This window comes from Rhopilema esculentum, chromosome 15 (genome assembly GCF_057945365.1).
Source record: "Rhopilema esculentum isolate cy_ngs chromosome 15, ASM5794536v1, whole genome shotgun sequence".
In the NCBI taxonomy this organism is placed as follows: domain Eukaryota; kingdom Metazoa; phylum Cnidaria; class Scyphozoa; order Rhizostomeae; family Rhizostomatidae; genus Rhopilema; species Rhopilema esculentum.
Window position 1 is genome coordinate 5,964,407 of NC_142829.1, and position 27,202 is coordinate 5,991,608.

A 27,202-nucleotide genomic window follows, 5' to 3' on the forward strand; every position below is an offset into this window, starting at 1 on the left:
GAATCGCCCCTCGAGTTAGATGACCTTGCAGTTTTTAAGAGTCTAATGGATATCTTGCTTTGGCTGAGCATCTTGTTTTTGAAAGCTCATTTTTGCTTCAACAATCATGAGGTTTTAGGAAGCCTTGTACCCTGAACCAGAGTACAGAATAAGGTTTTTTCATCTTTCCAAACAGCGTAGAAGCTTTCTAGAACAATGGGATTTTTGATTATTTTGGGGGGTTTTTCTGAAAAGAAAAATATTTTTGCCTAAGGCATCCGAGATTTTTGTGAAGTGGTATGTCCCTCGCCCTGCACCATTCACGAGGGAACTTTTTCGGATTGTCGAACTCAAAATCAAAATACACCTTTGACGAGTACCAAGCCAGTGTAACAACATTTTATCCTCGGCAGCTCCTTCATGCACCTTAAGAAAAGCATGAGTCTTGAAAAGTATAATGAAGGTTTGCTGTATAAAAACTTTGCCTCGATTTCTTTGTCGTGTATAGAAAGTTTGCCTTATGGACATTATCAAGCAAAGTAAATATATCGTTTCATTTCTTGGCACCGCACGAGAGCCGATGTAGCCAGTTGCGTTGTTCTTTTTGCTGTGCCTGAGATAACAGCCTTTATCTTTTCTCAGAGACTGGCTACAATATTGTTAAAGCAATAAATCATTTATTTGAGTTTTCTATAAAGCAGACTGTTGTTGTGTTTGCCCGTCCTATTATGATGTGACTTGCGACATGATTTGTTATAAAAATAAAGATTGCTTAATGCAGATAAACAAACACACCTAATGTCACGGCTGGGAAAAAAGATTTGATGTTCCTTTGAATTCAAGGATCAAACCCTTTGTTTGGCGCCGCAAAGAACTTCGCTTGCAAAGTAATTAAACAAAACGATCAGTACCCCCTGATGATGTAAGACAATTAACTTCCAATTGAGAAAACTGACGTGGTTGTCTGGCTTTTGTACCCTTTTCATCGCTAGTTTTCTTATCCACGGCAACAAGAATTCGATATATTTGAGGATCTTCGCGTCTTCTGGCGAAATACGTGGGCGTTTCGAGAAAAACGTCAATTCGCGAGGCGAAGAAACACTTGTCGCTTGCCTTCGCCCAGAAGCGATTTACATTTCAACGATAACAAGCCAGGAGTGAACTGAAAGGTTAGGATCAAGCCATTTGCTTTCAAAATGGACAATAACGCGCAAGATGACAGTGATAACGAGTTTCCAGAACTACCACCGAACAATATGCTCGATTTTGAATTAGGCCAAGGTGAAGGTGATGGGGAAGGCCAACTCACAGTTGTTTCTGATGAAATTTTCGAAAAAGAAAGCCCCCCGGAAGTGTATTTTGAGGATGAAAGATTGAATTCTAGCACTGACAGCGAAAGTGAAGAAGAAGAGCGAGTTCTAGATATTCTGAACACTGAGTTAGCAAAAAAGCAGAAAATTCAATCGAAGATTTTCAGCATTGAAATGTCTAACAAGGTGGGTACTCGTTATATTTTTATGGTATCAATTTGAACTTTAGTTGTCTTTTGATATAATAGTGGGTGTTGTCAATGAGGCGTCACGTGGGAGGCGCAATCCCATTAGGGATTTTATGGAGTAGGCCTTGGAAAGCGAAGAGGGTTACTTTTATTTTAGTCGTACGATGAGTTCTATCAACAGCAATGGTATATGGCCCTTCTTACCCCTATCAAGCAAACATAATCATACGATCTACTAATTTATCATTTTAAGATGCGTATTTTGATATATTCATGTTTGCTAAAAATCGTACTTACTAGAAGTTTAACGTGAGAGATTTTCGGGGGCTCACCCCCCCCCCCCCTACAAGCCAGAATTTGTTTAGTTTGGCGAATTCCTTCCTTGAAATATGAATTCACCCTTTATTATGCCAGTGGTTTCAGTCAATTAGCAATTTTACTATCAGTCTTAATAGGGTGTTTTAATGGGTGTGGTCTTAGGTGTGGCTTCAAGAGATTCCCTACAGTCCAGCCCCTTTCCATACTTTTTAGGACGGCAGCCCTCTGTCCTAAAACGCATGACAAATCTTAAGACAGACATTTGGATATATATCAGAGAAACCGGGTGAACAAACCCAGTAACCATTTATCTACCTGATATTAATCGACAACATTTTATCAAGAATTACCTGGAAAGGCATTTGACAATATCCTGTCACTTTCTTGTACAACAACAGCAACAACAGATGCATGATCGCCTCCAATAAAGACCCCCTGTGACGCACTAATGGAGCTTACTGATAAAAGATGATTACTTTCATTTTTCAAATACTTCCATTCTGATACCGCTACCGCAATTAAGCAAATCTCATTTAAAGGATAAACAATGAAATTGGTGACATTACAAGTGAAGTTTCAATTTCCTGGTTTCTTTAGAATTTGATTTTAAAGATAGATAGGATGGTGTCGAAGAATGAGTTATGACTGTGGGTTTGCTCTCGTCATATAGCAAAATTCCATTCCATTCAAGATAAATCGTTTCTATATGTCAGTGTAATTTCCGTTTTGTTGTCCTTTGACATCATACTTGGCTGTATCAGCCTTTGTGTCCTAGTCAAGTGAAATTATTTAACATTCAGGCAATAGTTGTCTTGTTAGTCACCAGATAATAGACACTTCCAGATAGATTAATACAATTCCAACTAAAAAATTATTTGCTTCCCGACCTCAGTCTAATTTAGAAACAGAGAAAATGTACCTATTTGTAGCTGGTGGAGTGCCTCTTTTATACCTTTATGTGCCTCTAATTGTGAAAGGCGTCCTACGTCTACTGTGTTTGATCTGTTAAGCGCCTGGGCGATTATTAAAAATCGACTGTCAGGGTTAAGCGGCCATTGGAGAAGAGCGTTTATTTTAAAAGAATTATTGTGAGATAAATTTATTATTTTCAAATCAGTTCACGCTTAAAAACTGAAAAGTGCAAATTTAATCAATTGTCAGGAAATCATCCTATCGAGTTTTCATTCATTTTTTGTAAGTTTATTGCAAGGGTCGGTGGCAGAATCTCTGCTGTGGTAACACAGCTGTAAGAAAACTGGAACAATGACTAGTTTCTGGGAAATTTTATGTAATGTCGAAACGAAGACAAGGAACTACAATATGTTTGGGAGATTTAACAAAGAAACTTGAGATGACTTCCCATAGGAAAATAATCATAGTTGAAAAATGAATGGAAATATAAGAGCAACGGCTCATTCGCCTTTTCAAGGTCTCTTGTTTCGGACAACAGAGCCCGTTCCGCCGAAAATGGGGTTTCGAAAAGGGGGGTAAGTCGAGGAATTTTAGTTAGACTCCAGGCACCGCGCAGCCATTGGGCTAGCAGGGGCTATAGCCCTCCTCGCATTTTTGCAATAATAGGCTAGGAAATTTTTTGAAAGATTTACTCTAACGCAACTTTGGATAGTTCACTCCTATGTAATAGCAGTTCTTCTTGGCTGGGAATCTTTTTGTTCATTTTTATAGGTATTTTATCTTGTTTAATGATATATATGATGATAATGATATCATGTCTAACTTGGTTAGCTTGGTGTTTTATTACCCTCAAGCTAATTTTATCTATTTTTATAGTTATTGATATCTTCTCTGAACCAAACGGTTTATAAAAATTCAGTAGAAACAAGCAAATATTTTCTAAAGGGGGCTTTTCCTGCGTTCTAGAGGGCGCGGCCTCAAAATTTTTTCGAGCATAACCATTTCAGCCCCTTCACTTTTAGACTGGTGCGCGGCCCCTGTTAGACTCCAGTTCTTTATTTAAAGACTTAGTTCTTTAATTCATCTTGGTCAAAATAGTAAAAGCCCGTTTATAAAAACGACATAAAAACACTGGATTGCTTTTTGCAATATTTCTTATAAAAGTCCAGGACATTTATTATAAAGTGGGCGTTTATCTAACAAATTTGGCTGTATGGGGGACGGGTTGTTTAATACACTACATACTTTCCTCAGAAATCATGAAACTCTTTTTTGATGGACCTGCGGTCATAAGCCTCACAAGTGTAATCAATAGCCTCACAACTATTTCCGTTTTGTTAATTCAAGATTTTTGTAGGTTCAAAATCTCCAAAAACAACCTTAGAAGCTATTATACGGAATGTAGCGGGAAAAACTGCACATGTTCTGCTTAAACAACTGCTGAATTTTATGTGCACAGCTGAATTTAAGTTTTTCTGTAAGAAACTTTAATTTTGATATTTTTAGAGAGAAGTTTCAATTATAAATGAGTATGACACATGGTTTGGTTCCAATTCTTTGAGTCAGTTTCCATTATAAGTTTTAGTTTGAATCAGTTTCAATTATAGATTTAGAGAGAAATTTCAATTATAAATGAGTATGACACATGGTTTGGTTTCAATTCTTTGAGTAAGAATTTGAGTGAGTAATAATTTGAGTAAGTAAGAATTGAGTAAGGGTCAAAATGGATAAAATGGGTTAAAAAATATTCCGAGTATTAAACATTTTTGGTGAACATTTTATCATTACGTTAAGTGCCTTGCAACGATATTCACCCAGGTCAAAAGCCCTAAATAACATTTGATGTTGGATATATAGGTAAGAAATTGTGCTACATAGATCAGCTGGTTCGGCAACCACACGAGTCCCTTTTTCAGAGTGTATTTGCAGGTCTAAATCTATCAATTAATAAATTGCAAAGAAAGAGACAGTTTTCAGATACAAGGTTGCTAGATAACTCCAATCATTTTCTAAATATCTTTCAGTAAATGTTTTTAGTTTCCATTTAACCTTTTCAGGCCAATAACGATATCGATGACCCTGTAACTGGAGTTATTGTTGACGGTGGCAAGTGCTTCAATTGTGACCGCTGCGAAGGATATGAAAATCACACATGGAGGTATGTAATACTGTTTCATTAAAATTTCTTTATTTGAAACTTAATAATATTGCACAATCTGAATAAAAATATGACCATAATGCTTTATCTTATAACGATTCTTAGATTTTAGGAATATACCCTATTTACTTTCGCTCTCTTTTTATTGCTTAAGCTTGAAACTAATATAACGTTTTAGTCAGTACGTTTGAAATGCTGATTTTCTTATTTTATTTAGAATTAGTATTTTTTGAGGAGACGAGTCTAAATTCCTGTTGTCTAGGGCTATTATTACATCAATTTGTCTGAACCAATGAGAATATTCATCGTTTGCACATGCGCATTAAGGCGAAAACTTATAGACGAAATTTACATCTCTTGGCGCTTCACAGCATTTAACCAAAACGGTTTATATAGTTGCATCATAGAAACCAAATTTCACTCTTTACATGAATCCCTTTTCTCAAGTTTTCTTCGTCTTTTGATTCGATTCCCATTAGTGCCACGAGTGTTCCTACCACAGAATGTGACAGATTACAATTCGCGATGTGAAAACAACGTTGTCGATTTTAACTGCGCATGTACAAATGATGCAAAGTTTAAAATCCAGCAGACTTTCTGACAAATGCTGCTTCGTCTTCTTAACAAGTATGTCAGGGCTCGTGACTAGTTCGTGGCTTCCCGTTTTCCGAGCTACTTCTGGCCGGTCCGGACCAGCTTCCAAAAGGTGTGCTACCAAAAAATGCCTGGGGCAGGAAACTCAAAAATGTTTCAAGCTATTCTTACGAAATAGATTTAAAAGTGGAGAATCTGAGAGGCTCTGTGAAAACCTCTTGATAAATCCTATTTGCAACAAGAACTACAAATTCTCTTATATGCACAATTTTACATTGATTAGGCTCTTTTAAGCTTCAAGGGGGGGGGAGGCCTCCCATTAAGGCCTGACAGGGGCATTGGCATAAGTCCACTATATGAATGTGGACTTATGCCAATGGTTTATCGAATAAAACTAAGAAGACTATTGTATCTACATAAACTAATAAACATGAAAGAAACACCTTCAACAAAACAAGTATACCAAGAACAAAAGCACCTCAACCTAAGAAATCGTTGGTATTATGAAATAATGAATGACTTGATTGAACTAAATATACAATACTCAAAAATACAAATTTCAGATCTATCAAGGAAAGATTGAAAAAAATAGTAAAAAGCAAAATCATAAAGAGGATAGAGCAGCAAGTTAAGATTAGCGATAAATCAAAGATGAGGTTCATTAAGAAATGCAATTTTGGAATAAAGGAATATATAAAACATAAAAAGGAACAAACGTTACTAAAATTGAAACTAAACATGACCGATTTAAAAGCTAATTACAAAGGAAAATAAGATAATATAAGTTGCAGAAAGTGTGGATTACATGAAGAAAACTTAGAACATTTATGGCAATGGTTATCTTTATTATAGATAACGAACAAGGTTTTGTTTTTCCGAAAACAACAGCAGTCAGTTGTGAAGAAATTTGTCAAAAAAAGTCCAGGGGAGCACAAAAAAGTGGATGCTACCAAGGACATAATTTCGGTTTTTGTGCTACCATTTGAGGGTTACTGTCAAAAATACTACCATTTGAGGGTTATTTTTTAGAACTTTAGCGTTGAGCCTCTTTGACCCTGACTGGACCCCCTGTTAGGCCATAATGGGAATACCCTCCGGGTTTCAAGCCATACAGCGTTTCACCATATTTTTTTCTTTGCTCTTTAGCGTAGGCTTCATATGCCATACAATTTTTTACCGTATTTCTTCATTGCTTTTCCTTTTATTTTTACGCTAGGCTACCCAAGCTATACAATCTATCATCGTAGCTTTTCGTTATTTTCACATCCTTCATTGTACAACCTTTCATCGAGCCCCTTTTATTTTTCGCATTCTTTTTCTTTAACCAACCCTTGACCACATTCCCATAACTAGCTGCAATACACACCCTCTTTTAATCCAACTTTACTCCAATTAAACTACCTTGACGCTCTTTCGGATAATCCCTTTGTTTTTCCCAACTTTCCTCATCATTTTGAGACGTGCATAGAAAATCACAAACCACAACCTTACTTGTTTCTTCATTTAAAAACAAGTAAGAACACCAAAGCCATTAGTCAACGGGATCTCTTTGTAAAGATCGAGCTAATTTGCTGCTCTTATCCCTCTCTTAGGCCGGTATCTTCTTTTCTCTTTCCTGAAAAGCTTGATCTAAACACCAGCTAGATTTGCTACAACACACGGTGAATAATACGTATTAGCAAGGTTGAGCTAGTTTTACGGCCTTCCTTGTGTCCGCCCTGCGTCATTAAGACAATCATTTTTCGACAGACAAAATTCAATCAGGAGCTTCCTGTTTGTATATCTTCAGTAGGTCGAGTGTGTAGCAAACACTGTAATCTTAACTCTGAAAGTAATGAAAGAATACAAGTCAATCTTTGAAAGAAAGAATACAAGTATAGTAAAAAATACTTGTTGTTATGCCATTAGCTTGTCCTAAAATCTTGGAAGCCCAAAATTTACTGCAATATTTGAAGGTCGTTTGAAAGTTTCAACAAGAAAAGTGTTTCTGAGAAGTTTCGTCTAAGTATATATGCGAGCCAGATCTAGCACGAAAGAAACGCATCTAACTTTCATTAAAAAAAGAAAGGCTTCGATTCGTTCTGAATGTCAAATTTAAATTTGATAATTAATGACAATTATCAACATACTACGAGGCACACGTTTTGTAGACAGATTACGGTTTAATTAAACTTAAACTATCTTTACATATTTTTTGGATTAAAGAAATAATGGTGACAATGGCTGATTCAATTCTTAATTGAAAGTTCCGAAGATCTCTGCTTTTCAGTGTAAAAATGAATAGATATACGACAATTATGTTGACGAATACCTTTTCCATCACATATTTTGCTTGCAAAAGTGACAGTGGCTAAGTTTTTGTTATTTTAGTAAATGGGAAATGCATTGGAAATGGATTTAAAAGTCAATCTAATCCGTTTTCTACATATCGTGTTTTTTCGCCAGCTCTGATTTTATCACAAATTTTATGGCAGATATATGGCTATTTTCATTGTCCACTTCTATGTTGCCCCTTCATTTCATGATGCCAAATAGTTTGTTACTGTACATTGTTCACTGTCCGATGATTTTGTCACTGTCCGATGATTTTATCACTGTCGGATGAATTTATCACTGTCCGACGATTTTATTACTACATAATATGTAATTGCTGGTTGATCATCTTGCTGCTATCTGATACTTGTCAGAAAGCAGCTAAACAACGTCGAAACAATCGAGACGAAAGTCTCTTTTTCCCTACTATTTTCTTCCAATCCTCAACAAAGTCCAACAGCTTTCCTCTTTTACGTTCCCTTACTAGTCTCAGTCCTTCGAAAGAATTACTATGCATTACGTCATCGCAAATTATGGTCTGGTTATTTTGCTGCTGTCCGACTATTTGTTCCTTTGCTACAGCCATATAAACCAATTCGACTTACGGCCTCGTTTTAAAAAAATCTTCAAATTCTTTTATACAAAATTTTTAACCTCAGATTCGAATTAAGAGCAATGATTTTAGTATACTTGGAAATTTTTATTATGACATTGCTCACGATATTGATTTTATGACGACATAAAGATAAAAATTTTATAAAAGATTTGACCGTGATTGGCGACTAGGGGGGTAAAGTTTCACCCGGAATGATTTTTGCGGTCAAATCCCTTGCAAGTTTTCAAACTGCATTTCTCCATAAAATCTAAATTACAAGAACAAACAAAATGAAAAATTGTATCCAGCCTAAATCTATTGTGATAAAACCAAATCTGAGCTTAAAAAAGTCGTGTAATTAAATTTGGAAAAAATTCCAAAACGAGGCCGTAAGTCGAATTGGTCTATTATCATTTGTGTCCGAAAATTTATACTGTACTCGAAAACTGTACGATAACTTGAAAAGCCATTTAAAGTCTTCCTTTATAGAATAATGGCAATATTAATTATTCAATGTCACAAATGTGCTTTCAGTTTTAAATCGCACTTTTCATTCAATTAAAATTTTTTATCTACTATTGAGTCTCATTTTTTATAAATGTTTGTTTAAGGTTATTGTCAAAAAACAAAGTGGGCATGTCTTAAACAAACTGACGAGAAAATAATACATATGAACGCATGCTACTTTTATCAACACAAAGCGTTTAGAATTGAACTAAAATAACTTATTTTCTTTCTCTGTTTAGCTAATTTTTGTGGAAAATAAGCCTAAATTACCCAATCTTGCATCAAAATTTCTCTCTATTTGAGCACTGAGCTCATGGCACTATATCGTTATGAAAGTGTGCAGTTTCTCCTTTATCGTATATTGTTTCTTGTCATTTAGTGCTGGATGGTTAAATATGCTGGGCAAAGTAAATTGACTTGATCAGCGCATAGATCAAATACGATTAAAAAACAGTTGCCTGCTTAAGATAACATATGCAGGATTATGCCAAAATTAATGTATAGTGTAGATATGGCAATAAGTGTTTTTTGAAGAAGCTCGTTTTCTTCTATCTTGTCACCAATCTCATATCTACACTTTTTCTTAAAGGACCATTAACTGGAAGTTCAGGCTGACTGTTCCTTTTTTCCGAAAATTTAACTCTCGATATTTCTTAATTGTTCTTAAATTATTAGGGTGTAAGCAGTGTGCTCTAGAAAGGTTTTCAGGTCTCATTTGCCAACAAAGTGAATGACAAATCATTTATTTGCCAACAGGTTTGAAAATTCACCGAAAAAGCCGGGGGACAATTCACTCTTGCAAATAGCGTACGAGATTTTCCCTAAAACAAAAGGATTTTCACAAAAGGGGTACGATATTTTCTTGGAGTGATTTTCTCCTCGGAAAAAGCAACGCTAGATGGCAGAAATCTCTTTTTTAGATGAATTTTTTAAAGGGGGCGGGGGGGGGGGTACAACAATGCTCGAAGTCACACTATGATCGTTTTTGAAATAAAATGTTATTCAAATTGCATTTTACAGTAGCTCAGCCTCAACTTTTGGCCAGATTTGTTCTTTACGTTTGGCAAGTTTTGAGGCTCATGTTTCTATACAATTGCCCTTATAAAGAAAGAGTGTACATTTAAGCCCGCAAACTTCGTGAAGGAGAAACACTTTATATTAACTCGCCCACTTCAAATTTTCATAGGGAGATGTCAGGCATCAAAAAAGGAAGCGAGGTTTTGCACTTAAGATTTCGGGTAAATAAAAAACCTAACATTTTGACCATGTTTTTACTTCGACCACAATGCTTCCTTGATTACGGATGACGTGTAAGATCCACGGAGCAATGTTATGATTCGGGTTCCTTTTCAGAATGTCGGAAATAAATATTGGTTGACCAATCAAGTTATTTTTTTAACTAGGATCAGTTTAAAAACATCCTAAAAAGTGAATCGGAGCCACAGAGTGGAAGGCTTTTTATTACTGCAATTTTCTCACGTGGGAAATCTACACGTCACCTGTTTCCTGGAGAAGATGACGTACCGGGCATGTTGTTGATGAGCACACCGTCGATCAGCATTGTTGTCCTGGGTTAGTCCACTGTTCGCCCATTGTGACTCGTTAATATTTGATGCCATTGTCAATTCATTGCACTGCAAATGCTTTGAAGTTAAATCTTTCTTAACAATCATTGAGTTTGGGCTTGCCGTACTAGATAGCTGAAATTTGTGAGCAACGTAGCTGGATTCTGAGATCACAAAGTTTCGTTGTTTAAAATGTCATCAAAGTAGGCATGCTTACAACTAATGAACGGATCGTGATGAACGGAGAGTTGAAGCGTACGCCGCCCAGAAAGCCGCCAAGGTATGATCGATTACATAAAGTAACTCTGTGTAGTATAATAACCTTTACAATATATTGGCTTTTCTCTTATCTGCTCGATTGTTCATTATTAAAAATTGCAACATTCCTCAAAGCTGACACAGACATTTGCTTCAGTCAACCATTATTTTTCATCAGTGTTGTTTATATCTTGCATTTATTTACTGTAGTTTCGAAATGATAGGATTAATCTCTGATGGTTATCAATTATAGTTCTCGTTTAATATCCATAAACAGTTTTATAATTATAATTCAAACAAAACCTTTTAGCTATGACCCATGCAGTTAAGATTTAACGGCCATGGGAACGGATTTTTGAATAATAATAAAATTTTAACTCTTCAATCTGAAAATTTTCTCAAATTTGACATAGCTATTTCCCCTTATTTATTCCCCAAATTTAACATATTTCCCCTTATCGCCTGATTTTACTCTCCCCTTTGTTTTTTATCGAATATTATCAAATTATTGTCATCAATTTTTTGAGTTAAAACAAGCGAAGACGAAAGGAACTTTCTAAAAATCAACTCTTTTTTTCTGCTACCCAAAGGGCGTTTCCATTGTTTGTAAGATAAGGCGATAGGTTCCAGTGTTCACAATAATTTTTGATTTAGTATATCAAAATGTAGAATTGCACAGCGTGTTCTGCACCTGTTCAGAGGAAATTCTTACTAGCCCTTTCTTAACACAGTTCCCTGAAAAGGCGCATTAAGCGTTCACTACGTTCAAAATATGCTGGCAACTTTTATTTACAACATAGGTGCATTTCTGATGTTATGTAGTGTAGCAACTTCTGGAATCTGTGGTAAGATTCTCTTTTCTTGTAAATAAGAGCGTCTAAAGAGGTTCTGGCATAGTGGACAATTACTAGTTGAATGAAGAGAGAAACTCTAAATTTTCCATTCAACTGAACTCGTCTCTGGGAAACCAGTCGAGTCTGCGCGTAGGCTAACAATTAAACAACCTTGAATGATATTGTGACCTTTTTCCTAAACGTAGCTTCTTTCTTACAATTACTGCTACTTTCTAATCGCTCAACTTGAGTAAGAATTCTTGTAATATATAATTATCGTTGTACCACGGCATCCTACAAACATTTACCAATTATCTTCTCTCATTGTGCACCCCCTTGCTAATTGTTAATTTAAGCCAACCTGCACCCTTGTACATCCTATGTAACGGCTGTCGTTTAAAAACCCACACGGACAGTTATATGTGACCGCGGTTTTTACCGGATTTTTCCAGGTAAGAATTTATCGGATGATAGGCAGGCCTTGGGGCTATAACGTTGGCTCAAAAAGCTATTGATACGATATCTACAGCAGAATTTCCAAATTCATTTCCGAAACAGTCACTTCAAGATCCCGTCGTTGTCGGTCCCATTCATGAACGGAAATAAACGGAGACACACCCTGGAGACGATAAAAGCACAGCCTAGAAATCTTTTCGAGAGACACGTAAATCGAATCTGAATTTCCTATTGAAAAATCTGAATTTGAAAGTTCGTATACAATAAGTAAATCTATCTCAAGGCACTGTTAGAAATTTTAGACGGTGCCGTCTTCAAACAGGGATCACAAAAACTTTCTTAGGAAACTTTGGGGTTTTGAGGTACTGGGGAACATTTTAAATTTTTTTTTGGGATGGAAACAAAGGTGGTTTTTAGGGCCATGGAAACATGTTCCCTCCTGGGGGCCTCATTTGTTACAAGTTTTAAAGTAGCAGAAAACCGTCCATGTTGAACTGGAGGTGATAAAGATTTAAAAGCAAAATCAATTCAATGAAAGGCTTCGTTAGGGCCTAGTCTCAACGAAGCCTTTCATCAAAGTCCTCCACCCAAGTCTTTTCATCACACAGAAAGATGACGAGACTTAAGACTGTTGTTCGGTTAAGGAATCAGACGAATGAGTCATGAATAAATTAACAGTCGCATTTCGCAGAGAATTTCCAAGATCTGTTTAATTTTTAATGATAAGCGAAGCTCTCATGTTCATCAACTGTAGAAATTCCAAACCACTACTGATCAGTATTTCGTTTTATCACATACAAGAACCGCTTATCACTTGCTAAAGAACCGCTTTTGTAACCAAGTACAGAAATCACAAGCTAATTGCGCCACCTTATCTTGAGTTTTTCCTTGACAATTCAGTTCAGGGATAAAAGGCCCTCTGTAATCTGTCATGTTAAGTGGCCAACAACTTGCTTGCAAGAGTTCTTCAAGCTTGATAGGCCTAAAACAAGTTTTTATCGGTCAAGCAACGACATTTCCAGTGAGCGCTGATGTTTCTATTTCAAAAAACGTTTATTTCATTTCCACATCATCAGCAATCGTTTCTTTGATCTTAAAACGTACCACATGCTTGAAGTACATAATTTATTCTGTATAATGTTATTTACGCTGCAACCTTCAACCCCAAAGTCTTGTTTACATTCATCCGCAGCTATTTCCTTTGCTTTTTTCCCGTATTAGCTGTCATAAAAGCTGCCGGCTATTTCCTGCCTTATTTGACGGAAAGCACAATTTTGAAGAGACTCTTTGATTGGAAACTTGAAAGTCGAATAATGATTTCGGAGCTTGTTTGCGGCAGAGAAACTTGTAAATTGCTTTCTCCACAGTTTATTCTGAAAGGGTCTTTTGTAAACCTCCATTTGTAGACCACAAGAGGTGCCAGAAACGTGAGCAGCAATTTACATTTCTTATTATACACTTTTTTTATAAGAACAATTTTGTAAGAACAAGAGCCTCAAAATTGGACAAAAGTTGAAACAAATTAAGTACAAACTGGGCTGAGCTACCATGATATGCAATTTTGAACAACGTTTCATCTAAAAACAAGGATTTTAAGCCTTGTGTTGGTGCTTTTTCGGTGAACATTCAAACTTGTCGGCAAATGAAGGTTGTCTCACTCGCTTTCCTGTCAACTCCCTAGAGCGAAAAAGCTAGCAGTTGCACTGCTTACACCCTATTAATTTACGAACAAGTTAAGAAAATTCAGCCTCAGATTTTCGAAAAAATGTAGAACAGTCAGTCTGAACTTAAATTCACTGGTTCTTATAAAAAAGGAGTGTATTGTTGTTTCATCGTAAATGTCTCCAAAGCTTGAAAAAACCTCGAAATACTGTACTAACTTGTTTTATCGTCCATAATTCCACAGCTTAAAATCAGTGGAGCTTTGCTACCTGGCAGAACGCGAGGCAAAGTAAAATAGTTATTTAGGCCATCCATTTACAGGGGTGTGGTTTCTAAGACGCATGGAAATCCTACAGAGTTATTAATTTAAGAACCCCAAACTTCATGGAATTTTCATTAAAGACCTAAAACCGGAAAGTAAATCCTATTTCATGATTCTAATCATAATAGGTTTTTGTCGTAATTATGATAAAATGTTTTGTAGGAAGCTAAACATCTCAGGCAGAGTTCACGACCCTCGTCTCCTTCTTTTATCCAAATTATCTGTCCGTATAAAAGGATCAAAATGCAAAGCCCAAACACTTTTATATCTTCGCAAAAATCCATAGCCATTTCTAAGGTAAATCAGCATAGGGGGCCAAGCGTTTCTTTATATTAAGAGAAGGATAATAACCGATTGCTTTAAACAATGGCTAGAGGGGCAATTACCCCCCCTCCCCTCCACCCCCTAGTTACTATATTGAAAAAGACTCTGCAAATATCAGTGTGTTTACTCTTCTTTTATTTCTTGTTGAAGTTATTCATTACTTCGATCTCTGAATCCTGATTCTACTAAATCGTTTTTTAGAGTTTTGCAAAGAAAATTTTAACCTATGTTTCCAATGAAACCTTCTTCAACTCAGCTCTGTACCCCACCTTCATTCTGTTGATTCTTCCACAATCTTGTTGCATATTTCTAAAAGTATCTTTTGTGCGCGCCTTGATCCTATTTCACGGTTTGAACAACAAGCAGCAGACAATAGCATAAGATATCATTACTGCTCGTTCGTAGTTATCACTCCAAGAAGGTTGAGGATAACCTGTCTTCTGTCATGTGAAAATATCGCTTGAATAGCTGATGAGCCAATGCATGGAGCCATTGTAAGGAATTAGCATTGTTTGTAGAAGGATAAAAACAATAAAGCATGTTTTAGCCTTCTAACCGATGTTTTTCCACAAGATTCAAATTTCCTGTCGAACTGTTTCAACCTGCTGTTTTTATTTATGCAAGTATCTTTTTATAATTTCAGGCGAGTTTGCAACAACTGCAAATGCACGAAGGAGGATCACGAGATTGGACAAGGAATGGACGAGAAAATGAACCAGTTGAACATAACTGATAGAAATGAAAATGAAGACTTGATGAATGAGAAAATCCTTAGTCAATACGCTTGGGTACCGCCTGGCTTGGATGCTACCCTGGTATGTTTTAGATGTTTCTTTCCCCAACTTATCTTCATTTAGGCCGGTTTATGAGCTCCGACGTTTGTTACGCCTATGATAGTCTACGAAGTTTGTTACGCCTATGAGAGTCTACGAAGTTTGTTACGCCTATGAGAGTCTACGAAGTTTGTTACGCCTATGAGAGTCTACGAAGTTTGTTACGCCTATGAGAGTCTACGAAGTTTGTTACGCCTATGAGAGTCTACGAAGTTTGTTACGCCTATGAGAGTCTACGAAGTTTGTTACGCCTATGATAGTCTACTAAGTTTGTTACGCCTATGAGAGTCTACGTTTTTGTGTTAAAGCATTTTTTTTATTGGAGGCAGTTATAATTAAGACGGTAGAATAGGGTACGAACAAGTTCAGTTCGAAAGATAAACGAGATAACAAAAGGGTTGTAAATGGCGTAGTGGGGGTTTCCCTCGAAATAGAACATTGGAACCAGGGAGTGCGGAATATAATATGAATTGGGTTTTCAATTTTCTAAAAAGGATGCATGATGATCCATTGCTTGGTTTTCACTGATAAATTGTGGGTGGGGCTCGGCCCCCTTATCTGCGATATTTTGATGTAAGGGGGGAGTTTACGCTAGTAATGCCATGACTGACATTGCCTTTAAAACCATGACCTGCAGTAATGAGATCAAAAGAAAAATCAAATGTAATTTCATCTTCCTACTGAATACTTACGTATCTGATAATCTTATTATTCTTGATTTTGTGCTCCAACCGTGCAATACAAAGGCTGCTCGCAAGCCGTGGTTATGTAAAATGGTTGATGCCACCTTTTTCACAGATCCAAAAGTCAACCAAGTATCTTTTTACACCAATTCGCAAAATCTTTTCAACCAACCATTTGAACAACCAACCAACGTATTTTCAATCAAAAGACATTTTGTTCAATTCACTGGGAAGTTTTTGACTACTGATGACAACTGTCTCAGTAAATCTTTTCACTTATAACATTACGGCTTCATTCATCTACGACTACTTTTTCAACGTTAATTTTTTTCAATGTGGAATCGAAACATTGAGGTAAATTCGTAGGTAAACACTGCCCAGTCTAAGCAGAATACACTCTTTTTTATAAGAACCAGTAAATTTAAGTTCAGGCTGACTATTCATAATTTTTTCGAAAATCTGAGGCTGGATTATTCTTAATTTGTTCTTAAATTAAGAGGGTGTAAGCAGTGCTATTGCCAGTTTTTTCGCTCTAAGGAGGTGTTCAGGCCTCATTTGCCAACAAAGTGAGTGAGACAGCCTTAATTTGCTGAGAAGTTTAAATATTCACCGAAAAAGCACCCACACATCGCTAAAAATCCTCGATTTTGACAAAAAACGTTGTTCAAAATTGCATTTTGCAGAGGCTCAGCCTCAGCTTGTTCTTAATTTGTTCTTAACTTTTGACCAGTTTTGAGGCTCGTGTTCGTATAAAATTGTTTTATTAAAAAGAGTGTAACATCCGTAGAAAGAGACTACTGGGCTGTGAGAGTGATTCGCCGAATCTTATAGAGATAAATGCTGGGATTGTACAAAGATCGGTGCAAGGGAATGAAAAATGCCATTATAGTAAGAACAAATATAAAAAAGCTAGGTTATATATAAAATATTTCGTTAAGTATCTATTTTACATGTCAGCAGTTGCCTTCTTTGATCCTGCTCCCGAACAACGATTAAGGGTAACTATAATACTAAATTCAGAGCTGATAGAATAGTATAAGTTCTTGTTGGTCTATTCACAAAACAGTTACCCAGGAAACTAAAAGGCTTCCGATTCCTGTTTGTGGCCATTCTACAGTGATTCAAAAACGATGATTGAGGTTTCTTCATAAAAAGCTGATCGTCAAAAACCAGTTGCTTCCTGATAAGTAATTTGAAAGTCATTGTGGGCAGTTTATGTTTATATAACAGCCAGTTCACCGTTATGCGAATGTAAGGTCCAAAGTCAGGCTAAGTGCCCAGCTGGTTTCTCTTTAGAGGTACTTTTGAGAAATGTCTTCAGGCTATGAGCCAATATTACTATTAACGATTGATCCTTGCTTTTCTTTAATACTTCTATTGGATGTATTGCGAAAACTTGGGTGCTGTGATGCCTTAACTCCCAAGTAATCCACCAAAAGTACTTTTTATTATCCGCTGAATAATTTTGTATTTCACTCTTAACATATTGGGAACATTTTAGGTCCTCCCACGTCCAATCCAAATTATGCTCAACATTTCGGTCTTCCATGCAACAACTGGAAAAAGAATTGAGATCTTACATTTTTTTATCAAAGTGCCATCAATTTGATAACATTGAAACCAAACATGGTTGGATTGTTGTATTCCCATAGCTTATTACTTCACCTAATCCACTACATATAGCGTTATTTGGCCAGAAAAGTCGCTATAAAAAGCTACCAATTGGTACATGTCACAGAAGAGCGGTTGTTCTTTGCAAATAAAAACAGTTTTTTGCAAAATTTGTTGTTGTTTTGTTTGCCAAACCTTTTAATCTATCCTTGGCCTTCCAGTTTACAACTTGCATCGGAGCCCCTGAAATGTATACGAAATAGAGGATGTGTGAGGTCAAGCTACTCTTCAATTGCAAATTGATGTGGTCAAATATACTCAAATTTAGATAGCCCATCAATCTATAAGTGCTTCGTACCTTTCCGTTTATTCACAAAATAACCTCTTTGAAACCGCACAACTGCAACATATTAATAAAACCCCCACCACTGGCGCCTGAAGAAGTGTATGTTTAGCAGTCAACACTTGCACATTGCATATAGTTACAAACTCCTACAAGCGCCAGTGGTATGGATTTTATCAATTTGGTGCGGTTGATTTACTTTAGTCATAGCTGATATGCATATTATGGTACAAGCCCCCAGGCCCAGCCACAGGGAGATCAAGAGAGATCTTTTCCTTTTTGCCCCAGGCTTCAAGTTCCACCACCTAATCATACATTACTAAACCGAAAATGATTGGCTAATCAAACACAATAACCGTCATATGTAACTTTTTGTGGCTGACCCCCGTTCTACATCTGTCTATTTCTTCGCAACTCCTCTAACGTCTAAGTTCTGAATCGAGGGACAATTTATTGATGCAAATATCATACGAGATTTTGTCTAAAACAAAAGGGTTTCTGGGGATTTTCAGATAAAACAATAGGATTTTCACAAAAGGTGTACGAGATTTTCTTAGAGTGATTTGCCCCCTCATTCTGAATAGTGTAAGGTGGGAAAGCGCTACGTTTAAAAACTGATTAAAAGTTGTAAGCAAATTTCTAATAATAATTAGCAGTATGCACAAGTTTCAATCTAAGTCCGTTTTCCTTAGAGCCAAATCTGCAAAATCCCTGACAAGCATTTCAGAATCCAGGTTTTGTATGGATTAAAGCGCTTTAGCATTTCAATTTCTATTTCATCGGGAATTTCTAGAGAACGTGAAAGACTTTTCTACATAAACTCTAAAAGGAGGGGAAAGTGTATACTATTTAGTAGAGACGAGGAAATTTTTGCGACCACGCCCTTTAGATTAGCTTAAAATTTCAGCATTTTTCTTACAGTCATTTGCTTGCAGTCTTTATTTTGTCTAAGATATTAGCTCTCCCCCCCCCCCCCTCTGAGGTACTAATTTTATTGCAGATTTGCACCTTTCTACCTTTCTTCAGCCTCCCTCGCTACGCTACTGCTCCAGACCCATTTCTTGAAAGTAAAGGTTTGGACACTGTTAATAAGCATGTTCAATCGCCATACTAATCGGCAATATTATTTAGGCCTATATATAACACTCCATTGTAAAGAAAATCTTTCGAAATACATTTATAATGGAATATCAATTTGCAGAAAAGCGAGTAGATTCTAACTCAACTTGCAAGCAAAATTATAAAGTAAATTATAATAGAAAACCAAATTTTCGAGCTTATGATAACCATTGTGAGTTCTTGGTTATATAGAGTCACAGAAGAAACCAAAGTCAACTATATAGAATCTTGGAAAACAAAAAAGTGTTTGTAGAGCGACATTTAATAGCAATGTAATATATATAATATATATATTTTTAAGAAACTTCAATTTCGTCTTATTTCGAGCTATGCCAATTTGACGGACGAAAATGATGACGATAAAGCAAAGTATAACTAGCATTTGCACAGCAGCTTGAGCAGTAAATGTTAAATTGTCTCCAATTTAGTTGTCAGTCTGTTTTGTTTGACCATACAACTGTAAATTTAAATTCAAAACTGGTGACACGATATATTTTTTGTTCTGAATTTTTAATGTTCTCTGATTTAAGAAGTAAAACAGCCTCTTGCTGTGATTTATCATTTTCGTGCTTCGTGTATGTGTGACTCATATTCGATATAGCGGCTATGAAGTTTCGTAAAAGTTATATTTCCTCTACATTGAAGGTCTTTCTATATCTATAATTTCTATATCCCAATTGGTCTTTGTTTAATTTGAGTGCCATCTTAATTATATTTTTTTAGTTTCATCGTTTAAACTTTTGTTTGTTATTTTCTGCAAAAGTTTTCCTGATTATTTTGTTTATTAAAGTAAAATTTCAGAACTGCACAGACTTTTCTTTAGAACTGCACAAAAAACTTTTAGAACTGCACGTTTCGTGTAGAACTGCACGTTAAAAAAACACTGCAACAAACAGTATCGAGTGCCACGCCCAGTGCTGGACTCGCTGTTTTTCCTTATTTAGTTTCATTAACAGTCGGCTTTAGAAAAAGGAGGATCGGGTTTTCGGGCTCTGTAACATGCCATCATAAAGTCATTCTTTTTTTAATAGGGAGATTTTATATTGGTACCGTTTTCGACTTATTTTATGTATTACACTCCTTTTTGTGTAAGAATGTACTTTTATCAGAACACCGAGGCTCGATTTGCTGAAAATGTAAGAACAACATAAGGAACATGCCCAGCATTTAAAACTCCTTTTAAAATTGAAAGCTGAAACACTGTATTTTTTATATTCTCGTGAAATTTTTACAATACAAACAAACTACAAGACGACGCCTCAGAGAGCATGGAAATACATAGCAACTCTGTGACCATTACACCAAACATATTTACTTCAAATTTGAATTACATTAAATGTTACAAGTTACATGTTACAGATTTCTGATAAGAAATAACACATAAAAAAGATCAAATTACACAAAAAATTACATTGACAAAATAAAACAAAAATAATGACAAATTACATAGGAGAGAAGATTTCTAAAACTACTTATTGAAAACTTCCAGAGGTCTGAATATAATTTAATGTTGCCTCGAGAATTTTTGTATTGAATTCAAAGATAAATTTTGTGGCTATAAAACAATATGTGCAGTAAAACTTGGTTTTCTCTCTCATGAAGATGAAATGGAAATTTTCTATCGTGTTAGAACTATGAGATTCTATCAACAAATTAACCTTGCTATTACAATGTCTTAGAAACCAATTTTCTTAGAAAAATTTTATAGTATCTACAATCGCGGACAAAAATAGCTTCAAGGAAGGCTTATATTTTCACTCTCCTTTTGAAAATAACTTTACCCCCTCCCCCAATTCAATGTTGAATGCATGATTTGAAGGAGAAATGATAGAACTACAAATCCAATGTTGATTCGGCAAAGGGGGGATTCGAATTTGAAGGGGCAAGGTAAAGTAGAAAATTACAAAAATTGCATTTTGTCTCAACATTTTTGTCCGGGATTGTAGATGTAGAAAAATTATGGTTGACAAAAAACAGCATCATGTCTCATCGAGTCTCAAATTATCAAACAAATAAGAGCGTTAAGCTTTTGCATTGAATTATCTGGTGCTTATATAAAACAGTGGCAAGTCTTGGAACTGCCTTTTAAGTATAAAAATATCCTCAAGTTGCTCAAAATTAAACGTAACCTTAACTTTTTTTTAAAGTTATTTCGTATCTTTTTCCTTTATCAAGCAGATGGTGTTGATTTAATCATAAAAATAATTTGAAATTTCTCAATGTCAAAGAATCGAGATATAATTCCAATCATTTACAAATGAATGACTATGAGAGACCTCCCCAAGCCGTTTGAAGTGCTTATTTTCATTCTAGACAGACATCAATTAATAATGTAACATAACCAATATCTGCATGTATTGTTAATATCCAAAACTAATCTCAAGTTTAGGTGTACTCTAACAAGAGAAATTCTTTCTGTGGTCTTTAGAATTACCATATTGCCAGACCTTTTCAACAGCACGTGGCTTGAAAGATAATGTCTCTATTGTTGGGGAATCTTATAGAGGTTTGTTGCAATAAAAAGCTCTTTTGCAGCTAAATCTTCCAATTCCATGATCGGCTTATGAATTCTATCGTTCCTGATTTTTATTAAATGAACGCTGTTCTACCCTAGAGGCTTAGGTTTGTTTTACTTGTTATGCTAAGCCCTAATTTACCACGACGGGCTTTGACCTAGGACTTTAAAATCTCTTTAGTACCACCCTGTCTGCGTCGTACTAAAGCAGCATTACTTCTTAAATGAAGGGTTGGCTAAATACGGGGGTATAAGAATTGATGGATATTTGAAATGTCCAGAGAAGGCAAACTAAGCTTACAAATGCAATTATGTATCTTTCTAGCCCCTATTGATGACTCGATTTTTCTATGAGCGAGTTACAAAGAATTTTGCCAGAATTTGCAATGAAAATGTCTCATCTTTTGAAACATCCCTTCAATCAGAAGATTCTATTAAACTAGTGATGTAAGATATCACTTGTGATCTTTCTCGTCTTAAATTATCAACATCCCTGCTATCTGTCGTAAAGCAAATTACGTTCACATACATGAATTTTATATTAATTAGAATCATGCATCACTATTTTAAAACCCTTATGTCTGCTAAGGTAGCATGTAAGTATATCATCGGAAAACATCAGTGTCGAACTCACTATATTTAGAAAGAAAATACAGTCGATGCATGCCTGTGTATTTTGTCTTCCGCAATGTCAATGAGAGGCGCTAGAGCAAGAAGGAAATAAGGACTGTGTACTTAAAGTACCCTTTCACATTAGAATGTGAAGCAGCTTTAATTTATGTTTAATACTGTTCCTTTCTCTTTGACAGGTATTTCTTAAACTTGCATCGGAATATTCTTTCTATCGGTGTACTTTTTGAGCTCAAAATGCTTCTTAGCGAGGGCCAACTTTTTAAAGTATGCCCTTTCCCACTCTTTTAATTACACCCCCCCCCCCTTATGCTTATTTAAAATGCGATCCTCCTAAACCTTTTTTATAACAATTTGAAGCTATTTCTAATGTTCTTGTCGCTTATCATAATGTTTTTTCCTTTTGGTCTAGGTGGAGTCTTACATGAGCTCGTTGCCCGACAACCAAGTGCCAAAATACGAAAATACAGAGGCTATGAAATACAGAAATAAGCAGCTGCTGTTACAGTTTCCAGTGCAAGATTCCAGCTTTGATCGTTGCAACCATATTCCTCAGGCGGCCAAACACGTGTTTGATCAGTTTACCAAAGCTAAAGAGGCTGATATAGGAACAGGTCACGTGGAAAAGGCTTTCAGAGTCAAGGTACCGTTATTGTTTCTTTTTGGCAAAAATCTAGCAAAATAAAAATTGTGTTTTTAAGTATGATGATTAAGTGAGTTACGTTTGTAGAATTATCGAATTTTGTTTGTTGTACAACAAACATAATGATAATCAGGATCATTTTATTTCGATTTATAAAACTGAATTAATAATTCAAATATTTATAAGTTTAGTAAAGTATCGTAAATTATACTTAAGATTACACTTAGCTTGTTACGTATAAATGAATAAGAGATTGTAAATTGGCAATCATTGACCAAAGCTGCTTAGAAAACGAACTTGTCACAGATATTTGAAAATCAAGTCCAGTTTCCTAAATGCTAACTCGTGATAGAATCTACTAACCAAATGAAATCTACAAACTAAACTCAAAGATACTGTTTACCAGTATCCAGAAAACCCTAGAGCAAAGGGAGTTTCAGGCGGTAGAAATTTAACGCTTCCTAGTATTTCTTTGATATTTGATACGATACCAGGCTCTAGTTTCTCTATTTATCTACCAACAAATTCAGCGTGTATCTCTTATGCCCCAAGCTAAGGAACGAAAAACAGTAAATTTTCAGTCTGATCACATTCTTCTTTCCAATGCTATTTTCAGTTCTCTAGTAGATGCCTTATCCAGATTCATCTGCAAAATTATGTTTTGATTGACGACATGCCCAGTTTTGGCTACGTGCTATCTGTGGAAGTAACCGGAAATTGAAGCATTGTTTCTTTATGCGGAATTGCATTGAGCAGTTTTGCTTCAATTCTTCTTGACTGCCTTCGAGAAAGTTATATTTACTATTGCAATAGCCCAAGAACTTATGGACACTCTTTCTGTTTCAGGAATGCCAAAAGTGCCACCAGAACATCGAAATCGGAAGTGCATACGTTTTGGCATTTTCTTTAGGAGAAGAGGCATCATGGCACCCAGCATGCTTTCAGTGCAGTAAATGCAACGAGCTGCTCATGAATTTGATTTTCTTTCATTCTGATGATGACATATTTTGTGGTAGACATTATGCTGAGATCAGTAAACCCAGATGTGATGCCTGCGATGAGGTTCGTATCATCTCATTTGCTCTGAGATTTGTTTTGTTCTGATATTGTTCTCTCTTGTTTAAGTTAGTGAATTTTGTTATTCACTTTTTATGACCTTAAAGCTGATCGTCATGTTAACTTACAAATTTATTTATAAATAAGCTTTGCTTATTCCTCTCAGGCCTTGTGTCCAGCTGTTTTTGCCCATGGAAAATTTGCCATTTCTCACTAAAAGATAAAAATGTTTTTGTTAAATAGCAAATAACAGGTTCTTTTTAAAGAAAAGCTAGTAAAGTGAATAAATTTGAAACTGACAGATTTGATTTACTTTATTATGCTGTTATAAGTCCGTAAGTTCAATTGCCGAATTTGACTATTTCAATAAAAGGCTTTCTCCCATGGTATACTGAGGTCGAGAGAAAGGGGAAAGTTGAAAAAAATGGGAATTTGGGGGGGGGGGGTTCGTGACCAAGATTTTATAAAAGAGGAAAGGATTTAAGAGACGTGGAGTCGACCTTCAAAAATTGAAAATGCATTTCTAGAAAGGCATCATCTCCGAAGTGATGCACAGATCATCGTAATGTTTTGACGCACGTTTGGCCTTTGCAATTATTTTGAGTTATATATTTAGTCTGTGGCAGAAAATGCCTTACAATGAAACATCATCCTCATGTTGCCATGATGCATATTAGGGTCGGGAAGCAAGCCTTATTTCTTCTTAATCTTGCTTGCCTGTCCATTACTTTATTGCCTGTCCATTGCCTCCCTGCCCATACTACTGCCAATTTTAGATCAAATGAAATGAATTGCATATTAACAGCCGTTATTTTGTTGGTTCACAGGTGATTCTTTTTGGTGAATACGTCAAAGCTTCGGAAAATGCGTACCACGTTCAGCATTTCTGTTGCTGGATTTGTGACAAAGAATTGAGTGGTAAACAGCACCTAATCGAGGCTCAACAACCCATCTGCATTGATTGCTACAACAACAAATTCGCAAACACGTGCTACAAATGCAACAAGCGTATCTCAATGGATGACAAGGACATACTGTATGAGAACCACCACTGGCATGATACATGTTTAAAGTGCGTTGTCTGCAATGAAACCCTGAGCGGTAGATCGTTCCTTACGAGGGAAAATGAAGAATTTATTTGTACGGACTGTCATAGAAAAACTGATGAGAGACGATGCAAAACATGCGGAGAAGGCTTTGAGCCTGGAATGAAAAGGTAATTTTTTAAATGCCCCATTGCTTTTTAACTGTTTTGATTTCCATCATTTAAACCTTTAATCGTATAAATACCTTTAAACAGCATTCTTTCAGCTTGTTTGGTCAAATTTTCTGAAAGTAGTTTTTGTTTACTCCATTTCTTTCTTTACCACTTTTACCATTATTTTTCTAATGATATCAAAAGTTCAAATATGCTTACAAATTATGTAAGCAATCTAGATTTGATTTTGTTAGAAACAGCAAATGGCAATTTCCAGGAGGATACTACGGGAGCATAGTCTAATACATAATTTTTATAGTCACAGAAACTGTTTGCTAATAAAGCAAAAATGAATGTTCTTCTTGGTTCCCCTGCTGAACTACAATCTTTGAAGTTAAAGAACAATTTAAAATTAGAGTTTAAAGTACATATTGTAGCCCGGATGAACATAGTGTGAAATAGCGTTCTTTGGTGAATTGCGTAGCACTTTCTAAAATACAACCTCGATGGGGGCGGTTAACCCATTAATGGTACGGGGCTTGGCCTTTTGCAAGATGATGTTTTCGCCTAGGAATTCTGGCATAGGGTTTTAACCTTGCTTTCATTTGGACGATATGAATTAGTGACATCAAATACAAAAGATGTCTTACCAATTTTAACTTCTCCGGCACTGGTATCAGACAACTTTAGGTACGGCGCAACCCCCTCTACACCCCTTAAAAGTGTTGGTACATTCCTCCCCAAGCATCGAAGTCATTGCTACAATTGAAATCCCTGTTACAACCTCACTTTTTGGAATTTACCGTTGCACTTGATTTTTGTTACTTTTCTGTAATTTTTTATATATTTTGTTGTTCATAATCTTTTTGTACATTTTCATCACCTCAGATTGGAGCTAAATGGAATTTACTGGCACGATACGTGTTTCATTTGCGAGCTGTGTAAAGAACCAATAAGCTCAAAGCGTTTCATGCGACATCAAGACTTGACTGTTTGCGTCAGATGCTACGAAGATACGTTCGTTAAGAAATGTGTCACGTGCAACTTGCCTCTGACGCAAGGCGGTATAAGCTACAATGGCGAGGCCTATCATAAAGAATGTTTTGTCTGTGTAAAATGCAATGCTTCCATTGCCAGTCAATCGTTTTCAGTCAAAGACGATGATAGATTTTGCGTACAGTGTTATAGTAACTTATTCGCGAAGAAATGCAAGGCCTGTTCAGATTATATATTATCTGGCGAGTATTACACTCTTGATGATGATACCTGGCACAAGGATTGTTTTCGATGCACCAAATGCGGAGAGGCACTTGCAAACTCATCTTTTGTCCAAGAAGGTGACGAGGTCCTTCTTGTCTGCGAGAAATGCATTGAATCAGATTGAAAGAGCTTACGCTAAAGCTAATTGCGAACAGGCTTGGTACGTTAGTGCACGGAACAACTGGCGAACTAGACTGTGGAACTACGCTCATTTCCTAATAAGAACAAATATGATCGGATACGTGAATTGTAGTGAATAAACTACCCATTTGTAGCTTCGTAGAATGTTCGGTGGAAAGGATAGAGGCTTCCAGCGAGAGTTTCGTGGATGACATGCTACAGGTTATCTTTTCTAAGAACAGAACTCTGCCATAGTTTGCTTGAAAATTTGTAGGTTTGTTGTTGCTTTATTTAATTTTTATATGTGTTATTGTCTAAACCGATATACCTTTTAATTTCCTTATAGAACAAGTGATATCGCTTTTAAAATTGAAATTTGTGTTGCACACAAGCATGGTAGTTGATAAACACAATTTGCGCTCACTGAAAGTAGGCCAAAAATTAACGCTCTTATTTGTCAGAGTAGCTGTTATAGGACCACAATATGATTTTATAGGTCCGTAATAAAAACATTTTAAATGTTGATCTTTTTCTCTTGATTGTAGATATCATCAATTTTTTATATTCTGAGCTCTTGTCTAAGAGCCAGGCGAAGGTTTAAGCTCGTATTTGCCATTGCTTTGAAGTATTCGATTCATATTGAAAGAATATTTTTGACTTGAGAAAACGCAAGCTAGAAATGATCTTTTTGGTGATTCGTGTATTTAGCTGACAGAAGTCTTTTTACATCGAGGTTTTACTCGTTAGCCTAAATGTTATATTTATGTATGAGATTCTGTAGTTAACGAGCAAATACTCTTTCTGTGGTGTAATCCTAGTTGATTAAACTCTACTGCGGTAAAAGTACCCTGAACTCCCCATTTTTGCAATTGAGTTCTAGATGTAAGAGACAATCTA

General features: G+C 36.0%; 1 protein-coding gene across 2 annotated transcripts; it reads left to right on the top strand.

Moving 5' to 3' along the window:
* The first annotated feature begins 814 nt into the window (after positions 1-814).
* Positions 815-27,090, top strand: LOC135685684 (four and a half LIM domains protein 2). 2 transcript variants are annotated; one of them, XM_065201686.2, is made up of 7 exons: positions 815-1,475; positions 4,765-4,865; positions 14,938-15,109; positions 22,441-22,671; positions 23,518-23,733; positions 24,555-24,943; positions 25,814-27,090. In XM_065201686.2, exons 1-7 carry the CDS (start codon positions 1,176-1,178, stop codon positions 26,307-26,309), a joined length of 1,905 nt encoding a protein of 634 aa, XP_065057758.2. In that variant the 5' UTR covers positions 815-1,175; the 3' UTR covers positions 26,310-27,090. The 2 variants fall into 2 exon arrangements, with proteins under 2 accessions (XP_065057758.2, XP_065057760.2); XM_065201688.2 differs by lacking the exons at positions 815-1,475; positions 4,765-4,865 and adding an exon at positions 9,835-10,719.
* The last annotated feature ends 112 nt before the right edge of the window (positions 27,091-27,202 follow it).